Source organism: Petaurus breviceps, unplaced genomic scaffold (assembly GCF_028583685.1).
Source record: "Petaurus breviceps papuanus isolate PSGF00001 unplaced genomic scaffold, PetGlider_PUasm1.0 90895, whole genome shotgun sequence".
Taxonomy (NCBI): domain Eukaryota; kingdom Metazoa; phylum Chordata; class Mammalia; order Diprotodontia; family Petauridae; genus Petaurus; species Petaurus breviceps.
This window is the reverse complement of record NW_027187372.1, coordinates 22,723,633-22,746,341: the sequence shown is the minus strand read 5'-3', so window position 1 is coordinate 22,746,341 and position 22,709 is coordinate 22,723,633. Positions and strand designations below refer to the sequence as shown.

General features: G+C 35.4%; 1 protein-coding gene across 4 annotated transcripts in view; it reads right to left on the bottom strand.

Moving 5' to 3' along the window:
• Window positions 1-22,709, bottom strand: part of NEK7 (NIMA related kinase 7) — a 233,458-nt gene that overhangs the window by 37,228 nt on the left and 173,521 nt on the right. For all 4 annotated transcript variants that reach the window (XM_069074499.1, XM_069074497.1, XM_069074496.1 and 1 more), the window contains 2 exons: window positions 5,009-5,103; window positions 733-846 (listed from right to left, as the gene is read on the bottom strand). In XM_069074499.1, coding sequence (XP_068930600.1) covers window positions 733-846; window positions 5,009-5,103 — 209 coding nt within the window. The remainder of the gene's footprint in view (window positions 1-732; window positions 847-5,008; window positions 5,104-22,709) is intronic.

The window sequence follows — 22,709 nt, the reverse complement described above, 5'->3', positions numbered from 1 at the left end:
AATTGTGCTAAAACATATGATGTTGGATAAAACCTAAAATAAGTTTAAGGTCTCTGAAACAAGGATACTAATATAAGATTTAACAAGAGAGAAATGACTACATGTTTCGATTCTATTCCAACAATTATATGGAATTTGTCTCTTACAATAACATCATACTATCTCACAAAAGAAATCTGACTAGGAAGAATGGCCAGTGGTATGACTGTCATCAAAGGAGAACATAAGAATGTACGTGTGGGGTATATAGAGAAAAGGAGCTAAGTTGATCTCTTCAAAAGGTAGAGGCTTGGGGAGGGTGCAAGGACAAAAAAAGTAACTGCTGCAATCTTCTTAAACTACTACCATTTGAGATGGAGAAGAGGATGAATAAGTCCTCTTAAAAGGGATGGCAAGACTGGTGAAGAGCTGTCTGTTAAAATATAACAAGGATCTAATATTAATTTTACCCTTTGCTATGCATAGTGTGGTGTAAAGAAAGCTACTATTCTTGCCATACCTAGGAAGTAGCCAATATATACTAGATCTCATGCTGTGTTGTGCATCACTTTATGAATTGCAGAGTCAACTCTTTAACCAGTGAGTCTGAGAAAGAATGAAAGCTGTGAAAAGTGCTGCTTCTGCCACTTAAGCCATTCATTTTTATCTCTGGAGAAAGTGTAACTTCTTAATAAAATGTAAAAGTTAGCAAAAGGAATAGCAAGAGAACACGTGGATTTGAAAATGACTTACTTCCTCTGAATAGTGATCTGAAGGAAGAGGTGGGTAGTCACATTGTTCTATCTTCTTACATAGAGAATACAAATTCATTTTGTCTCCATAGAAGGGACTCTGCAATGCAGCCATCTGTGAAATGCCCCAACAAAGCTCATATGTTAAGATGGTAATTTAAAGATATGTATTATCAAACAGATTTAAAACAGTGGTGGAAAACTGTAATATGGACTCAATATATTGACTGTCCTGAGAATTGCTTAAGTCCCAAATCTTAATTTATTTCAAAAGTTAGGTAAAGCAGATATACTTACTTCTCTTTTTCCAAACAATTAAATTTTACCAGATATTTCCTCATTTGACAAAAACAAAATTTTGCAGTTAGCACCTAGCCAATTTTTAGAAAAGTAAAATTAGTGACATTTTAAAGTGTCTCTCAAATATAATGATTTAACAACACTATACAACCTATTCACAACTAGATTAGTATGGGGTAGTTGAAGCATATGTTCAAATTATAATAAAGCTACAGTAAAAATTTAATCAAATATGATTAAGTTTAAAGACTAAGAAGAAATTAATTTTTACATGAGATAAGAAAGGTCACCCTGGATGAAAAATGAGTCCACACATGTACACATATGGGGTCTTAAAAATGTGTGGCTTATGAAAGCAAAACAAGAAACTCAGTTTGAAATAATTTCAAAATCTCTCCTATCTTTCCCTTGGTAATGTCAAAAAACACCAAACAGTATATGGAAACTCAATTTAGAGGCACGGTGGCAATCTCAGTGCCCACTACAGAAAAGACAAGTATTCTCTTCAGAAGAAATCTACTTGAAGAATGCCAAACTTTAAAGAAGACACTATTGAATATAACATTTATTTTAAGACCATGTTCTAACTTGACATTTAAAGTGCAAACAAGTACTCAAGTAAGTAGGATTACAAACTAAAATTCAATTTAAAAATGTTCTTATCCTGTTGAAAACCTTCTAAATCTTTGAACCGCAGCAGTATGAATGCAATACAGAGTGCCATGCTGCCCCAAAGTCAGTCACCCTTTTCTACATGTGCTAATAAGTTTGATTTTGGAAGGACAATGTGTACATTCCCCAGACAGGCAGAGTGTGTGTGAAACACGCTAGTCCACGCTGTGCTACTCAGTGAGCTTCAGCAGGGACAGGACAAGCTGAAAATGGCTCTCATCTGTCTTGTGGTCCTCCAGAATCAGCTTTAACTCCTTCAGAGCCTCAGCATGAAGGGTAGCTAGGTTGGTCATAAAACACGAAATAAATTAAGAAATATTTCCTCTAATGGTGTTCCCTGACCTTAATTCATAACATAATGATGAATACTTTCATATTAATTTTTAAAAATAGGAAGCTATTGAGATGTCCTAAAACGTGGAACATTGAACTCAAGAATTTTCTCAAAGGTAAAACTACATTAGCAGTCATAACTTTTGGTTTATGTGATGGTATACCTTATCATAATAAAACCTAAAAATGTCTTCTAAAAGTAAAAAAAAAGATAAAAATAAAAGAATCTGGATGTATGTACAAAAATAAGTAAAATATACATATATATATATATAGTCATTATCATATGCTAGGAGTTCATTATGGTGTTTTTGTCTGAATACTGCAGTGTTAAAAAAAAAACAAACCTCTGAATGTCCCCTAAGGAGTTAAAACAGGAATACTATATTTTCATGCATCTCCTGCTTTGACAGATGAAAAATGTCAACTGTCCTGTTTTTATTTTCAAGCTTTTGCACTATTCATCTGGTTCATTAGTGCATCTCGATGCTGCCCCTGACAGCTGCTCGCCCTCTCCTCCCAGCAGCTGAATTTTTCAGGCTAATTTGATCCTCCACACTGAGACGATCGCTAGAATGATTGACTTGCTCCCTGACCTCCAGGGTCTGACTTTCCTGATTAGTATTCTGGGGGTGTCTGAGGGACGAAAGCCCACTGTCTGTCTTCGGGGCTGGTGGCAGCTCTCTTTTTTTTTGAACTGTAAGCCACCAACCTACAACCCTGTAAGGATGCAATTGCTGCGCTGAACAATAAAGGAAATGTGTAAAACCTACTTTTCCATGTAAAGGTCCGTGTAGCAAAAGCACAGCATCTTGATTTTAATTAGTAAAGTCTACTTTGTTGCATATCAATTAAAACTGCACAGCTAGCTTTTTTGAGGTTTCAGGAATATTTGAAAGTCTAATTTTTTGAGTTTAAGGTACAGTTTTTAAAAAAGGCTTCCTAGCTTTTAATTGTTAACAGTCAATACTTAGTGAGATCTGATATAAAATGTTATCAACATGATGCTATATTCCCTGATATTTTTTTCAAATTAAATTTCTGGATAATGCTAATTAGCATCATATTAAAACATATCTGAAGAGGAAGTACAATGTAAAGGTTAATTAGATCTTAATTAAAATGCCACAACTCTAAACTATTTTTATTTAGAGAAAATATAAAAGTAATACAAAATGCAAAAATAAAATTAACACAATAAATACTTCAAACTGTAAGTGGTACATACAATATGTAACACATATATGGGAGGAGGCAGAGAGACTTGGTTGTCTTAAGAATACCATGCTTTCATTTTGATGAGCATTTTAATTAGAGCATGCACTAAAAATGGGTCAGTGCCTCGGAAAAACCAAGGCAAAGTATGAAGGGTCTATTTCAGTTCTGGGAGGGGTTCATTAAACAAAAAAAAACCATTATCTGAAACTTCTAGTAAACGATTATTAAAGTTCTATTAAGCTTTTTCTTTTTAATTTCATAAAAGAATGGAATCTAACCTTATAAGTAAACATCTACCTGAAACAAACTTGTAGGATGAGATGGTTTTAGAAATTGTAGAGCAATGCTATTTAAAATTAAAATGCTATATAATATCATATTATGGCTTTAAAGTATGACATGCTATCTAAATATCATGTTGAATAATTTGTTAAGCTATTTAAAATAGATCCTTTTAAAAACTGGTCTTAAAAATTGACCCAGTCTGTTAAACTAAATACCAACATCATCTAAAACTTACTTTAATTTATCAAGTTTCCTAAAGTTCTATAATTTATTTTCTATCCTGTTTCATAAAAGTATTTTTCATTAGAAAAAAAATTAAATAGTACCATGCTTCTAGAGAAATGAAACTTTTATTTAAACACTATTAAGATATCTCTAAAGTAATTTTTAACAGAAGCAAAATCAAATTAAACCTTTCAGGTCCCTAAAACCAAAGAGCTAAAATTGGAGTTTTTAATCCCTATAATAAAAATAAACTACACATACTTCTATTTTTTGTTTTAAGTGCAATTTCAAATGCTTATTTTAAAGCTATTTCAAAGTATTGGTGGGACAATTTTTAAATTATCATATTCATATATTATACTACATCAGCTTTATATGAAACAGAATGCAACAGACTAAGAAAATCATATTTAGAAAATCAATTTTAAAGTCCATATGGCTGTTTTTTTTCTCTTTTGTATTTAAATTATAAAATTAAATCCATGTATTATTTTCTCTCATATTTTATTAGAAAAAAGTAAGAAATAGGTTTTTTTTCCATTTTTCTTTCAAATTAAATATTTTAAGAATATTCATGTATTTAAAATAAAATTATATTTTTGATATAGACTTTTAAATATCATATGCCATAAAACATGAATTTTTTCAGCTTGCTTTTCTCTTTCAATTTTAGATGTTTGGCTGTATTTGTTTATGTGACTGCCCCCTATATTTTAAAAAGGCTTTTAATAATTCTATCTTATATTAGATGGAAGAGAGAAGTGGAAAGAAAACAGTCCAACAGTTTTTACTAAAAAAATATGAATAAAATGCACTCCCTGCACAGTTTATCCATTTACTATAATTAAATTCAAATTCAACTGTAAGTAAATGAATATCAACAACAGTCAAAACTAATGTTATTTACAAAAAGTATATCTATATTGAATGCTCAAGTATGAATTCCATGAGGAACAAAAATATACAGGATGTTTATAACTTTAATAAGTAAAGCTCTTTATGAAAGAGTCAAGTTTTCAGAGGTACTTAAATTTCAACATACTTTGAAGTTGAGTTCAAAATTAAAGTGAGGATTGGCAAATTTCATTCTTATGGCTGTTTAGAAAACTGTTCCTTGATTATTAAATGGCTAAATGGCAGCTAATACCCATAAACAAAATATTAAATGAGTATCCCATTATAAGGAACTTGTAAAAAGTGAAAGCACATCAATATATCAGGCTTATTGGATTTATCAGGGTTACCTCATATAGCAGACAGCCAAGAGACCAGATGTCAGATTTGAAGTTGTATCCATTTTCATGTATCCTTTCTGGAGACATGTAGTAAGGTGTACCCACTGGGGGAAAAATGTCCATAAAAACAAGTAAGATTTAAAAATAAAGATGCAGATATATTTAAAGCATATGCACCAATTTACTATCTACATAATGACTCTAAAACTATGATCTAAGGAAACTCAGATCATTGTTTTATAAGATTTCCCCTAGCTAAATACTTATTTTTCCTCTTTTCCTCCTTAACCCACAAAGGAAACACCATGTGAAAAACTATAGCATATAAAACACATATGATTTTTTGGGTGGCAGTTATTTCAATTTACTTGCTTTTGATTGGTCTAGGCTTAACTCTAGTGAGTAAAATTCTAAAAATGGAGTAAACAAAATGCTGAATAAGGAAACAGATTCATTTCACGTCTTTATTTTTTCATTGAATACACTTTTGGTTTGCATATCTGGAATATTCTATAGTAATTCAAAGCTATTTTAAAGTAATTTAAATTTAATTTATCAAATAAAAATAGCAAAATGTACTAAATCAACTAATAGAGGTTGCAAAAATAAATCCTGTTTCTTAATTTTAATGAAAAGACAGACTATATAAATCCAGTTAGTTTTAGCTCTAATGAAAAACTGGGCTACTGAACAACTCATTTAAATGGTCTGTGCCTCAGTTGCAGATGGAGGAAAAAGTGAGGCTAATGATTTTGCACAGCCCTCCCTCACTTAAATCCAATTCATTTGCAAGCATGGAATCACCTTCCTGATGTCATGGTCCTCCTCAAGACAGGAGGACAAACAACAGCCTCAATTGCTTTATTTTAGGAAATAGAATATATAAACTTTATAGCGGTATGTGATGACATATGTCAAAGCTCTCCAAAGTCTTCGGAGAAAAACACAAGAAAATATTATTTTTACAAAGACTTATTTTAAAAGATGCAATAATTGAATACTTTTCCTGATTGAATTCCACATGTTTCTTTCCTTTAGTGTATTTTAACACTTGGTAAACATCAGTACCCAAACCAAAGGAACATATATCATTACGTCTCAAAAGTGAATCACTTAAGTAATTTCCAAAGTGACTATTTTAAAGCTCAAACTGAGATGGCAATTATCTCACCCTTGCTGGCCTAAGGGTTTGCTAGAAGAAGATCCCAGGGTAAAAACATCTTGTGAGACCTTCCTGCTTGGGGCAAAGTCTACTTAAATGTTTGGCAGACTTGGTTACTTATTCAAAGTAGGATATTTTTCTTTTCTTCTAGGTTTTAAGAGTATTCTTAGGTATTTACTACAAATCCTAATGAGCATCTGAACCTCAACACTGCAAAAGGAGCTCTTCATTGGGGGGAGAAAATGAATTTTACCAACTATCAGATATTCTTCCAGAGAACTCCAAAGATTAGCATTCAATTTTTTTCCAAAAGGAGAAACAACAACAAGAAACAGACCTAATAGTTACAAGGAAATGCACTATTTTGAATATCTGAAAAGTGCTTACAATTATTGTAAAAATGTATTCCACTTTCACTATTAATGTTGTGAAGACATCCCATTCTTTACATAAATGAACAAGGGGTGGTTATTTTTAGCATTAAAATAGGACAAATGGATTGCAGATAGGAAAGTAAGGGAGAAGTGATTTTTAATATTTTAAGAATAAAAGAATAAAATAAAAATAAAAAGTGAAAAGGGAACAATCATTTAATTATCTTTATGACATACAGAATATGTTGTTTGGAGTTTTAAGATATCATGTAAAATTGCCAACTTAAAAAAACCTGACAGAAAGCAAACTTGGAATAGCTTGATTTAAAATATTTTTCAACCTTAGATTATCCTAAGAAATTAAGATGTATCACATCTTGTGATTTAACATAAGTTTTATCTATATTTCACATGAACTACAGAGTTTAGTCTTCAGACTGCCTTTCCTCTTCCTTTTAAGGAAAGTAGAACAGGTTTAATAGTAAACTGGCTCCGAACAGGTTACTTGTTTCAAGACATAAAGCTAGTAACTGGCAGTGAGTAATGTGCCAGAAAGAGGCTTCACAGAATCCACAGGGGGCAGCTGAAAACACTGAGGTTTGAAGGTTCATAGTTTACCAAAAGCAAAGGTAATTTTAACCAGTAGCTCTGGGAAACCTGCTGATACATTAGGGGTTTGATATGAGTGTGAAAGATTGATGATAGGGAAAAAGAAGAACAAATGCTAGCATTTTACAGAGTTTAGCCTTAGTATAGCACCTTAACTGCAATACAAACTGAACCCTCCAATGACCCAGAAGTGAAGAAGCAAAGAAAAAATGATTAGGAATTTTGCCTAGCTAAACTAAAAACAAAAACAAAACTCTTATCTCCATGAAGAGAAGTCTGATGATACTTCAAAAACTTACAAAACATTTTTCATATGCTTCTGTGAACATCAATACTTGTCTCTTTTGCATATTAAAATCATAAGGTATCTTCTTGCTCAATATATTTGGAATACATTAATAAAATGGTATTAATGAGTAAGTCTGCTTAATACAAAAAATGTTACTTATATAAGTTAATCTTTACTGAAATAAGTATGTGTGGACAAAGCTTGGATTTGAAGGGAAGGATGGGATTAAATAGGGACAACAGAAAAATGGAGAGAAATCAATCTAAAGAAAGGCTCCCTCTTCTGCCATTTCATTCCCTTTAATTGCTACAAAACTGTACTGGAGGAATTTAGACTATGCAGCTATGGCCAACTGGCTCTGCAGAAAAGTAGTCTGTTAACAGAGTAATAATATGTAACTTCTTTAACTAGTGCCCAACTGAATAAGAAAAGGGAGAGTGTGTTGGGTAATATGAATAGAAATTAAAGCAATCATGCACATTATCATGTGCTGATTAAGCAGGAAGGAAAACTGGACAAAAAGAAACCCACCGTCATCTAGTTAAACCTTTGTTTGGCTATTATATGAATTTGCAGTTGATGGGAAACTAGATTGAAAATTTAGCTACTAGAAAATTCTTCTGTCCTTTCAAACAATAATATAGGTAGCAGTGTACAAAGACTAGAAAAAAGTATATGCCCATAAAGGGAAAGGGGAAGGGAAGAAGGAAAGGAAGGAAGGAAGGAAGGAAGGAAGGAAGGAAGGAAGGAAGGACTTATTAAACAACAACATGCCAGGCACTTTGCCAAGTATTTTACAAATATTATCTTGGAATTTGATCCTTACAACCCTGGGAGGTAGGTGTTACTCTTATCAACACTTTTAGTTGAGAAAACTGAGGCTGAGAGAGGTTAAGTGACTTGCCCAGAGTCATACAGCTAAAGTATAAGGACTAATTTTAACTTGGGTCTTCCTAACTGTAGGCCCAGCACTCTCTGCAATGTTCCACCTGGCTGCCTCCTAAAAAGTAAATGAAGTAGAAGAATCTAGAGCAAGAGACTGAATCTCTGACCCTCTGAGAGCTTCTTGGGGAGATAATCTATTTAATAGCAAAGTAACCCTTGGGCAGAGCTAAAGTGGTTTGTGATTACAGGATGAGGCATGTTAGATATATTCTTTTATAACCTGTGAGGCTCCAGGTCTCCTTAACAACCAAGCAGGAACTACTTAGCAATGTTAGGGTGTCTACTCTTACTTCCCTTCCCCTTTTTATCTTTTTTCAGTCAGAAATGGCTAATCAAATCAATATTACATTTCCATAGTTTCTGTGCTAGGCCTGACAATCTACTTTACCTGTTCAGACTCTCTATCTTTACTGTCCCTGACACCTAGTACAGAGTAAATAATAGGTGTGTAATAAATGCTTGTTGAACTGAATTCAACTGAGTTCAGCTGCTTGTTAAATTGAATCTATATATCAAGACTAAAACAAAGAACAAAATGTTTATTAAAAGAATAAAATAAGCACTGAATTTGTACAAAATGTTTGCCACTATCTCTTAAACCAAATGAGCTGAGAGTGCTTGTGAATTTCTAAGCCAATGTGGAGGCAAGCAATTGCAGCTAGTTAGTAATTCTAATAGGCTGCTATTCTAAAAAGCTCTATTTCTATAGTCTTTGTGGTAAAGGCAACAATAATAGAATGGAGATGAATTTTTATCAAATAAAATGTTTTATTTTAGAATATATTCTAAATTCCTTATATTGAGACCAACTATTGCTAAAGATAAATGAAGAGCAAATACTGTTTTTTTTTTTCTCTTAGATCATGCCTGGAAGGAGATGAAGTATGCAATTTTGAACTCTCTGGGACGTGTCATCTTTCCTCTGGTCATTTTCCATCCTGCTGTTATTTCTCCACATATGTAACTTAGCTCAGCCTTGTCATTCACCCTACCCCTCCCCCAGTTTTGGTCCTTTGCCCAGGGTTCAAAAGTAATCAAAGCAACCCTACCTTTACCTCTGCTTGTCCAAAGACTGTCAATGTTTCAATAGCTATCCCAGTGACATAACTGTGGTTTTCCCCAAATAAATGTAAGTTCCTTGAGGGAAGGGATTATCTCTTTTTTGTATATGTATCTTCAGTGATTAGTATAGTGCTTATCAGACTGTAAGTAAATTTTTATTCATTCATTCCTTTATAATTAAGAATCTAAGAAACTTTCTAAATAATACACAGCTAGTCTAAAAGCATAAGGGTATATACAATTCAGTGGGATAGGTATAACAAATTTATTATCTATTACACATTATATATCATATGTTATAAATATAATACACAGATAGAGTCTAATACATAGAATATAACTTAAGTAATGAATGTAAATATATTAATACAATATATGGCATGAAACAGACTGTTTTTATAAAGATGTTAAAAAACATATTTACAATAATGCTTTCAAGGTAAGATTTACATGGTTTAAAATGAGGTAAAATCTTGATCCAAAGGTTAAAAATACACTGCACAATTACACAAGTTGAGGGAAGACGGAAAGGCAAAAATAAATCAGAAGTGGTGAACCAGGCACAGTGGGGGTTGCTAACAGTGTTGACAGCAAACATATGCTGCCTTCTGAGGCCAAAAAACACACTGAGCTATGGTGGGGCATAAGCCAAAGGAGCATCTATGGAGGAAGAGAAAGGTGCTAGTGGAAGGTGTGGGGAAAACAAGCATGTGACCACAGGTGGCACCTGGCACAGAAAATGAAGCGGTTTGACGTCTGCTTCAAGAACAATAACTTTTCAAGCTGAAATCAGATAATATATCACACTTGGAAATAGTGTGGGGACCACAAATTGTACACTCAAGAGAATGCAGTGTGAAAATTCGGGTATCTATTTTCGAATGGTGTTCATACATGTGGCTCTATTGGCAACGTCACAAACTCAGACCAACATAGGAAAGAAACACATGTCTGCCAATTGTGTTGTCTATCATAGTGAAGGGCTCTTCTCACTATCATCACTAAACTTTCATTTTCAAAGTTTAAAAGGATTTAGAACAATTATGATAATTTTCTCACAAATAATTTCCAAGAATTTGGATAATCTCTTAATAGCAAATGATCCTATTCCATTTTTAAAAGGTATGTCTGGTATCTAGTCAATTAACAAGCATTTTTAAGTATGTGTTTTATGCTATGTACTGTGTTAAGTTGGTTATTTGTTGAGTACTTACAATGTGCCAGGCAATTTGCTAAGTGCTAGAGATACAGTGAGAAGCAAAAACATTCTGGGCCCTCAAGGAGATTACCTTCTAATGGGTGATAAAATGTGTAAATAGCTGCGAATTACAAAATACGTAAAGAGGTCCTGGAAGCAACCTGAAAGAAGACATCAGAAGGTTGGAGGGACCAGAAAATGCCTCCTGAAATGAGTAGTGAAGAAAGTCAGAGAAACTAAAAGGCAGAGATAAGAAGGGAGCACCTAGCCCCCTTATTTCACTGAATGAGCACTGCTAAGCTTCAGTTCTGGATCACTCCCAGTATCTACTGCCTCCTGTTGAACAAAGATGGAGAAAATCATGTAACCATTCTGACTGCATCCACTACAAATGTATGTTATGCAACCTCAACTGGGCTTTCACTGCTGCTAGGCAATCCTACTATATCTCTCATTAACTACTATCCAACTCTTCACAGAGACTCTTTCCAACATTTTTGTTTTAAGACTACCATAGTTCCCCCTTCACCCATCAACCTTAGCTAAGAACCTTGAATCATATTTTACAGGAAAAAGAAGAATGTTTTGCTTTATATTAAGTCAAAATCTCTCTCCTGTAACTTCTACCCAGTGTCTGAGTTCTGGTTCTATACATTTACAGATAACATATCACACTTGGAAACAGTGAGGGGACCACAAATTGTACACTCAAGAGAATGTAGTGTGAAAATTCAGATTTCTATTTTTTAATCATGCTTATGCATGTGCTGTAATGACATGGTAATCCTCTAAACATCTGAAGGCAACAATTATGCTTCTACCTAGGTTTTTTTTTTCCTCCTTGTCTAAACACTGATAGCTCCTTCGAGAATTATCCATATGAAGTATGACTCTTACCATTCTGGTCACCCTTCCTCTGCATACACTTTTTGTCAATGTCCTATGTACCTAAACAACATACTTTTATATTGCAACAAAAATAAAATTCAATTTTGCAGAAATAATTTATCCCATGCCCATCAATTGGGGAATGGCTAAACAAGTTGTGGTATATGAATGTAATGGAATACTATTGTGCTATAAGAAATGAGGAGCAGATGGACTTCATATTTACCTGGAAGAGGCTTATCCAAACTGATGCTGAGTGAGAAGAGCAGGGCCAGGAGAAATATATACGCAATTACAGACACAACATGTGTATGACGAACAACTTTGATAGACTGGACTCTTCTCAGCAATTCAAGGTTATAAGACAACTCCAAAAGACTCATGATGGAAAAAAAAAATGTCTATATTCAGAGAAAGAACTAGAAAGAACAGAGTTTGAATGCAGATTGAAGCAAACTACCTGCTCTCTTTCTTTTTCTTGTTTGGTTGTGTTTCCTCTTTCCCATTGTTCATTCCATTGGTTACAATCCTTCTTTACAACCTGATTAATATCTAATGTGAAAGTATTTGCAGATCCTATACTTGATTGCATGCTGCCATGGAGGAGGGGGGGAAGGGGGAGGAAAGAGAGGGATGGGGAGAAAATTTGAAACTCAAGGGATTGTGGAACTGAATCTTGTAAACTAAAAGTAAACAAACAGATTAATAAAGAATTTTACCAATCAAAAAAAAATAATTTATCCCAGTCCTACTAATGGCTTATAATAACAACCTCGTGGTAAATTAATATATATTTTTTTTCATATGGACAACTCTTTAGCTAGTTCTCTAGATTCTATAATAGTATAATTCACTTTAAAAATGAAGTTTAATTATAGGGAAGATGGACCTATTTAATGTCTTTTGGATAAAAAAAAATCACGGATGGGGTAACTCTGGATATCCAAATCTTAGTGTGAAAGTTCTGGCTTGTTGGTTTAATTCAGTTATAACTGGAGAAGGCGACTAGATTAAGGAGAGTTAAGCTGAGCCTCCCTCTCCTGGAGGTTTTTGCTTTAGAGGTAGAAAAAAGAGCAAAACCTTACAGAATATGGTCATATGGTAGATAAATGTCCAATGGGAGACATTCTTGAGGACAGACTGATTGTAATATATGGTAATTTTTCCTCCAGAGGATAAAACGAATTGGAAAGAATTTGTACTTTTGTTCTCATCAGTACTAGTCACTGCCTTTACCTAACAAACTTTAATCATTTTGTAGAAATCTCTGTGTAATGACTTCTTCATTTAATGTGACTGGAAGAGCACTTTAATGCATCAGATGACCTCAGATAACAAAGGTTTCATTCCACAATTTGTACAACCAAAGTAATGGATGGTAGTTAGAGGTGGTAAGAGGTACAGGCAAATTAGCTAAACCAACGGAAAGGCACCAAAGGACTGAAACTTACTAATCAGTAGGACTAATTCAGGGTGTTTTAAGGGCAGAAGACTAGGCATCTAGGTAGCTCAATGGACAGAGTTTGGGTCTGGAGTCAAGAAGACCTGAGTTAAAATCTGGTCTCAGACTCTTAATAGCCATGTGACCCTGGACAAGTCACTTAACCTTGCTTCAGTTTCTTCTTCTATAGAATGAGCTGGAGAAGTAAAAGGCAAACTACTCCAGTATCTTTGCCAAGAAAACCTCAAACATGGACACAAGGTGTTAGATATGACTGAAACCACTGAACAACAAAACCCAGAAATTCAGAGTTCTATACTGAGGGTAGAAGGAAACCAGGATGACTTAATCTACTAGGGCCAGAGATTAATCTCCAAAGAAATTAGAGGCCTCTGAATAGATTAAGAAGTAGACAAGAGGTCAGGGATCATTCTCCAAGTAGACCCAACAATAAGAGAGTGGTGCAGAGATCTTTCAAAGGTTGCCTGTGGAGAAATGAAACTATCAGTATTTTAAAGGGTAGGAAGTTCAATGATTAAGAAAGGATGGAGTTTTACTTATATTTTATACAAACTCGGTTACTTGAAGTTTCCAGAACGTACCTAGCCTTTGTTCATGTTGTTCCAATCTTTAGAACAAGCTGTTCTCTCCGTACTTCTTGTTCAAATTCTACCCATGTTTCAAAGCCCAAATCAGAAGTACTTCATGAAAGTTTCCCTTCTCTCAAAATATATTATACTTCTTATCAAACATGGAGATGCCATAAAGCTGAGAGGGTGTTATCTAACACACTGAATGGAAGAATCAATATCCAAAAGGATCTTGTTAAGAAAAAGCACTGAGATGAATCTAATAGAATAAAATTCAGTAGTGATAAATGTCTTACACTAAGGTATGGATATTGTGTTATTCTGAAAAAAAAAAAGGTTTTAGTATACTGCAAGAATAATATGAGTTGGGAATATAATATGACAGGCAAAAAAAAAAAAAAGATTTGATCTTGGGACAGATTAAGAGGGACATAGATTCCAGGAAAGTCACATGGCACAGTGGAGATATAATATAGGTCAGAGAATATGGAAATTGATTTGTAATCAGGAAAACTTGAGTTCAAATCCCACCTATGAAATTAGCTCTGCAACTGTGGGCAAATCACTTAATCCCTCAGTGCTTCAGTTTCCTCATCTGAAAAATAAGGGCACTAGATTTATTAATGACCTCCAAGGTCCCTTCCAGCTCTAGACTGGTGATCCAATGACAATCTTGCTGTACTCTGCCTTCATCATCCTTCACCTGGTCAATTCTGGGTTGCTAGAATGGGAATTTGAAGATCTTCCCTGCCCCTTAATAGACCTAGGGGGAAGTCTGAAGACCTCCCCTATTTTTAAAGTAAACTCTGCCCCTTAATAGGCTGAATGTAGCCACATGGAGCCTGTGGTGGGAGGAGTTTGCTAAAGGAAAGCAGAGCCCACAGAAAGCTGGTCAGAGCCAGAGAGATGGTGGGAGAAAGAGGTTCTTAGGCAAGGAGACAGAGAGGTTTGTGAGCAAATATGGATCTTGTATTGGTTTGTGGGAAGGCTGAAGGATGCCATAGTGATATTATTGTTCTCAGCGTTATGGCTTCTTAACATCTTTGGTACTATGATGGAATTGGCTTACTGGTTTGGGGATTTGGTTTTCTGGTGTCTAAATAAATGCTTCAGTTCTGTCCTCTACCTGGAGAATCTGGTATATTTTGTGATCAAACATCAGGCGATACTTAAAGTCCTGATCTTTATTATGATAGTGGATGCTGTAAATATTGCATTGGAGCTACAGAAGGATATTAATAAGCTGGAGAATGTCAACATAAGGGCAACCAGGATGGTGAAGGGCTTTGAGTCCATAATATATATGGACTGGTCCTGGAGGCAGTTTTATTGCTGCTATTGTAGTTATTGAGTCATTTCAGTTCGACTCTTCATGACTCCATTTGGGTTTTATTGGTAAAGATACTGGAGTGGTTAGCCATTTCCTTCTTCAACTACAGGCATGTTTGGCATGCTTAGCCTGTTAGAAAAGAAGACACAGGAAGGTTTTCAATACCTTTTTTCAAGTATTTGAAGGTCTGTCACGTGGAAGAGGGAATAGACTTGTTCTGTTTGGCTCTAGAGGACAATAATGGAAGTTGCAAAAAGGCAAATTTGGTGATAATGTCATGAAAAAGTTCCAAAGAAATAGAGCTATTCAAAAGTGGAGCTGCCTCAAAAGGAGCACATCAACATCCTTGGAGGTGCTGAGTAAGCTGTTGCCTGTATGAGTGATGAAGTTTCTTCCAGCTCCCAGGTGCTATGATCCTGATGGCACTTACCACATAGGAACATACATTCAGATTCTGCTATATAGTTATTTCTGCATCATTCCCTACCCACTCCTACACCCCACAAAATGAATTTCTTAAAAGCAGGAAATTTATCTGTTTTTATATCTCTCCTCAAGCAGCTACTCTGTATATATAGAAGGCACTCAAGAAATATTTGTTGGAAAAATGTGTAAAACAAAACAACAAGGATAAAAGCAAACTTCTATATTAAAAAAAATCAACTACACAATCAGAGGATGAAAGAAATATATATTTTTTAATACCTGGGTTTTTTAAATTAGGCTTAATATGAGTACCTCCATATACCTTCCCTTTACCAATAATGCTGGATGGAGGTCTAAATGACATATTCTCAATTTGGGGGATGGTACAGAGCTTGAAGGGACAGCTAACATTCTAAATGATAGATTCTAGGTCAAAAAGATCTTGACAGGTTAGAAAAATTCATCAAGTTATTAAGATGAAACTTAATCGGGACAAATTTAAAGTTCAACTTTTTAAGTACAGGATAAGAAGTGATTCAATTAAGACTTCCTGTAAAGAAGATATGGGAGTTTTAGTGGATTGAAAACTCACATATGCCAATACTGTGACATGGCAGGCAACAGATAAGGTGATAACCTGTGTTACATCTAGAGAAGCCTAATGCCCAGAGTGAATAAGTTAATGATAGTTCCACCATACTCTACCTAGTTAGGCCACATCTAAAGTACAATATTTAATTCTGGACAACACATATTAGGAAAGCTATAGACAAACCTAAATGAAGAAGACCAAAATGGTGAAATTACTTAAAAACATGCTAAAAGAGGATTCACCTGAAAGTAGTGGGAATTTTTATCTCATAGAGGACTGCCATGACAGCAGTCATCAAGTATCTGAAAAGACATTACATAGAATTCAATTCAATACAACAAATGCTTATTAAAAGCCTCCTCTATACAAAGTATTATGCTTTTAGAAAAGATATTAGATTTGTTTTGCTTAGCCCTAGGATACATAAATAGGACCAATTAGAGGGCATTAAGGAAAGACAAATTTAGATGTAAGGAAAAACTTCCTAAAATAACTAAAAGTATTCCCAAAGAAGAATAGGAGCCTTGGGAAAAAGTACATTTCCTCTTCTAGGAGATTGCTATTAAAGATAATAATTTCAGAGTTCAAGATTAAGAAAGGTAATATAGTTTTGAGTAATAGTGAGACCTTCAGTATAGCCACTACCCTTGTGGGCATCCTGCCTTAGAATGAAGATAAAGGTCAAGAAAGTTGAGGAGGCTAATGCACCATCAGGTCAAGATGTCTGAAGGAATATCAATATGAATATACTGAAGTCTATAAGGATGACAGTAGAAATTAGGGGAGGAATGAGGACTATGAGCTAGACACTGAAAGCCCTGAGAAAGGGAGATAATGGTCTGAAGGTCAGGAAAAAATTTGCAACTGAGATTTGGTCAGGGTAATATAGACAGAAAGAACGAACTTCAAAGAAGAAATTTATGAACAACAGTGGTAGACAAATTTTTTTAAAGTGATAGGGTAGGACAAAAAGAGTACGTGCCTCATCTGTAATTTTTTGCTTTCTGAGGATGAAGGAGGTATGAGAAAAAGAGCAAACAGCAGCAGAACTGGTGGCCAGGGATGAGACAGCTCCCAGAACAAGTCTAGTTGCCATGAATACAAAATGATAATAATAGTTGATATTTATTTAGTACTTCAAAGTTTGCAAATTGTCAAATATGTAAGAAACAGATCTAAGATGAAGGAGAGTTTGTTAAAAACAGAGTAGGGCTTCTAGAGAGCACAGCAGATGGGCAAAGCAGTAAACAGCATTTGGTTCTAACTAAGTAAATTATTCCTTGACTATGAGGCCTATAAGAATACCAAGTGACAGCTCTTTTGAGAAAGACATTAAATACTCAATGGAAAATCTCATTTTATAGACAGTCAACTAAAAAAAAGTTTTGCACGCCTCATCATCAATCAGATAAGTCAATATCTAAAACTGTCAAAAAGTACTGATTCGTATTTTGAGAATAACACACTGAAATAATGTTTTTATATTGTAAATATATTATCAAGAAGCATTATTAGTATGATAGATTGTTGAAATCTTATTCCATTTTTATTATTACAGTTGGTATTCAATGACTGTTTATATTGCTTAAGAATGAAGAAATAAAGACTATGTTAATTTAATTTGAATTTACTTCACAATCTGCAGAATCATAGTAGGAATTTCTTATTTTGCCTACAGTATAAAGAAAAGATTTTTTTCTTGACTACAAATTAGAATTTGCTAAAGTAATAAATACACATTTTCATTTGACTAAATCTGAACACGTATCAATATATAATGAAATGTGTAATTGTCATATCTTCTGGGCAAAAAAGATTGTCATAAAGGAAAGCATTTTTCAAAAAAAAAGAAAAAAACTTTACCTTTAGAAACAGGTTTGGAGATCTGTTTTAAAAAGTGAAATATATATGCCAGAAAAGTGGTATAATAAGGATAGTTAAACGACAATAAAAATATCTTACAGCCAGTATAAAATAATGCTAGAATTTCTAATCTGTCCCAATCCTGTAAAATGGGCCAAATAATTATTACATTACAGGTTTTTCACAGAATTATCCAAATTATAATTTCTCTTTATATTTTCATCCAGGATTTTAGCCAAAGCTTTTAAGTAACTTAGCATTCAATATTTTTTGCATTTATCAAATTGCTCAATTTCCAATTATTCTGCAAGCACACTCATGCTAAACTTTCAGTTATTTTCAGGATAAAAAAAAAAGCAAAGATAATGATTATATTTCTACATATAATAAATAAAATATAATAAAAATTATTTAAAATAAATAAAATTATATTTCTAAAGTCTATTCCAGTTTTAAAGTTGTGATGGGAATTCTGCATTTTTTAAACCTAGATTTGGTGGCAGAAAACTTGTTTTTAAATCCCAGTTCTGTCACTGACTACCTAGAGCAAGTAACTCCCACAGGCCTGTTTCTTTACCATAAGTGGTTAGGGTTCCTGGCAAGCTCTGAAGCCTGTGACTCCCTTGGCTGCTTTCTTTTCCTTCCTTCCATTACCCACAGATCTCTCACTGAGAATAGGCCAGTTTAAAACAACCCACTTAGGGCCTCTGATCCTTCTTGCTTCTCTGACTGCAGTAAGTTTGTCTGTTTGCTCAGTGTCACTATGTCACAGTCATTCATCTGGCTTCTTCAAATTCACAGACCTGACTAGATCAATAAAACTATCCTTAACTCTAAATGAGGGATGCTTTGTTCTAGACTTCTGATAAAGCAGTTTGGTAATAAGTTGGTAAGTCACACTCATTATTGTCCCAGAATGTTTATGACCACAGGGGGGAGAAGGCATTGTCTAGTCCCAGGACTGTTTGACTACATGCACTTAAAACCCCCACCTAGCCATTCTGAGGCTCCTAGATAATCAGTTGGTCAGGGTTGCCTTCAGCCACCATTTCCAAAGAACAATACCAACCATGCTTCTAGTAACAGTTCACATTTCTATAGCACCTTAAGGTTTAAAGCATTCTCCTCCCCCCGGCCCCCTGCCCCGGCAGAAAAAAGGCCTTTGAGGGAGGCAGTGCAAGGAATATGATGCCCATTTTACAGATGAGCAAACTGAAGTCTATGAAGGAAGAGGTGACTTGATTCAGGTCACATAACTAGGAAGTTTTGGAACCAGACCTCAAAACCAAGACTCTGATTCCAACTCCAGTCTTCTCTCTATTATAGCACCTTTTCTCTAGGAACACAAGTCACTTTCCACCATTTAAAGATTAGGAATATAGGATCACAAATTCAGAGTTATGAGGGTCCTGACCAGAGGTCAGTGAGTTCAACTCCTTCATTTTACAGATGAGGACACTGAGGCCCAGAAAAATTAAGTGACTTGCCTAAGGCCCAGAAAGAGCTGAAAAGGACCTCATTTAGACCCTCTATCAAGAAGTTAGAAAGGCCCCATCTAGGTCTTCCACCAACGAGAGCTGTAAAGGACCTTGCAGACCATTTGATTAAACTCCCTCATTTTAGAGATGAGGAAACAGACCCCAGGGAGGTCTAGTGACTTGCTCAAGAGCACATAACTAGTAAGAATCAAAGAAAAGTTGTGAACAAAGGTCATGGATTCCAGATTCTATGTTCTTCCCATCATATCTAAATGCTGCCTCTGGATCTATTGTTCAGGAAAAATCCAGGCACTGCAAGATGGTCATTCTGCTGTGAAAGCTCTCTGTACATCCAAACATAACGATGGTTTGATGTTCAGGGTGCTTCAGTGGGGTTGAAACTAAGGACTGCAGATTTCCTCTCTTCTACCTTTTCCCTGTTTCTCCCCCCATTTCCATTCTGATCACCATTTAGGTCAGGTTAGGTTTCATGATCCTCATCAATATTCAGGGATACCATAGACAGGACTACTCCTTGCGTACGGGTCTGACCAAAAGACCATGGAAAGTCCTTCCATTGCTGATATTCTTAGAAGAGTCCAAAGAGGAAATTTACTTCCTCTTTTCAATTTAGAGCTCTTGGGAACCTGAGAGACCATCTTGATCATCCCCCTCTTTTTACAGGAAAGGAAACTGAGGCCTGGATAAGGGAAATGATTTGCCCAGTCACCTAAATACTAAGTTCAGAGCCAGGATTCAAACCCACATTCTACACCTCTAAATTCAATCCTCTTTTCACAGTATCATGTTTTACCATCCCCATATGACAAAGATAAAAATGAAGTTGAGACGTTTATTTGGCAGACATGAGGAAAATCTAGAGAGGGAACATAAAGTTCCTAGAGGTGATTCTTAATAGGTATAGCTGTCTCCAAATACCTGAAGAGCTGTCATGGGAAAGAGGGATCAGACTTGTTCTGCCTGGCTCCAGAGGGAAGAACTAGAAGCAATGGGTGGAAGTCGCAGAAAGAAAGATTTGGGTTTGATATAAGGAGAAATCTGTTAACAATTAGAGTTATCTAAAAGTATCATGATAGTTGAGTTCCCCTGTTTTGGAGGTAGTCAAGCAAATGCTGTCTACATATCAAGTACTGAGAAGAAGGAATTCTTTTTACAACACAGAATAGACCAAATAGCCTCTGAGGATCTTTCCAACTCTAAAATTCTTTGATTTTGAATACCACCAGGTGTCCATATACACCAGCTAGTATTAGATGGTCAATAAAAATGACCACCTACATTTAATTTTTGTTTATTCAACAAACCAAAAGCTTATACAAGGCTTACTACATGCTGGGGGGGCAATCTAATGTGTAGTGATCTCCAGTGATGTGAATCATTCCTCTAACAAACTGAAAACCTATCCACGCACACCCATCCTGTGAGGCTCTTGTCCACAACTTCCCATCAACTTATCAGGCAAGTTAGTCTAGTTGAAGCACCAAGGAACCCAGGGATGAGACAGTAGATAGAATGTACTTGATGGGTCAAACCAACAGGGCCCAGAGGCTAACAGCCCTGGGAGTAGAAGTGTCCCCCGTCTTTCTCCCTCCCTGTTTCTGATCTTTCTACTCTGCTTACAATCCAGACTCTGAAGTCATCAGAGGGAGAAGTTTGTGGAGAAGAAGCCAACCATCTTCCCCACCAACTAATATCAAATGTCAACTAAATGATACTTATCAGATAATAAATCCCAAATGTCCCCCACAGACCACTGGCCCTGTTTCTAATCCAAAGTCCTCAATACTGTCAAATAGTTTAACATCTGAAACAATTACAATTTTAGCAATTCCTGGACTCCTCACTATCTCTCACCTCCCATATCCAAACTCTTTGCTGAGGCTTTGAAACATCTTTCAAATAACTTTCTTCTCTCCCCTCACACTGCCACTTCTCCTGGATTATTACAATAATCTGCTGGTGGGTCTGTCTGACTCATTTCTCTCCACCAATCCAACCACCATTCAGCCACCAAAGTTATTTTCCTAAAGCATAGGTCTGATCATATCCCTCCCTCCCCTACTCAGTAAAGTCCAGTGGCTTCCTATTTATTCAAAGCCCTTCATAATCTATCTCCCTCCTACTTTTCTAGTTGTCTTTTATCTTTCTCCTTGCCACACACTCTTTGATCCAGTAGCACTGGCCTCTTGACTTCCAAGAACAAGACTCTCGTCTCAGTTCTGAGAATCTTCTCTCGCTTGTCCCCTTAGAATGCTCTCCTTCCTCATCTCTGCCTACTGGCTAGCCTGGCTTTCTTCAAGTCTCAACTAAAATGCCACCTTCTATAGGAAGGCTTTCCCAACATTTCTTAATCCTAGTGCCTTCCCTCTCTTATTTCCTATTTATTCTCTATATAACATGCTTCTACACATTTTTTTACTTGTTGCCTCCCCCATTAGTGAGCTCCTCAAGAGCAGGGCCTCTTTTTCTATCTTCAGTGCTTAGCACGGTACCTGGCACACAGTAGGTACTTAATAAATCCTGACTTACCGGCAATGGAAATCACATTAAAGATGATGAATTACCCCCTGCTACACTGCAGCATTCTAAGACCCACTGTATCTTTCTATCTCACTTGCAACTGAAGTCTCTCCTATATATGGTCTTCCTCACCCCATCCCCCAATTAGCATATGATCTCCTTCAAATCAGAGACTGCCTTACTTTTTTTCCCATTTGTATTCTCAGTATTTAGTATAGTGCTTTACACATAGTAATAGATCATTCATTCATCCATCTATAGAGGACCACTTAACTTACCAAGGGACTTCCTTGAGCACTTTTCCCATCATTAAGATACTAATGGAGTGAGGCTGCTAGGTAGCAGGGTGAACAGAGCATTGGCCCTGGAGTCAGGAGGACCTGAGTTCAAATCCAATATCAGACACTTGACATACTTACTAGCTATGTGACCTTGAGCAAGTCACTTAACCCCAATTTCCTTGCCTTTGCCCCTCAAAAAAAAAAGGTACTAATGGAGCATATGGGCTATTTATTAATTATCCTTAACTCTAGATATGTGACCAACCCATGTTTTTTTCTATCACATATTTCTTTGATACCATCTTTTACATGACTTCCAAGGTGAAATCACTTATTTATAATGTTACAGTTGGCTCATTCCCATAGTGAATCTTCATTGCCCTTTTGGAAATTTGGGAAATTCTTAACTTCTAGCTGGGTATTTTTTTTTTTAATGATGAATTCTGTTTCCATAATCAATCCATGGCCAATTCATCAAACAAAGTATAATTCAAAATGGCCCTCAGTGCTGTGTGGTCTCTCATCTGCATCTGAAGTGTTAGTGACAGAGTAGCAAAAAAGAGAGCAGTGCTTGCTAATGAAATAGTCCCTGCCTTCAAGGAGTTTATATTCTACTGGTAGAAGAGCAGATTTTTCCACAG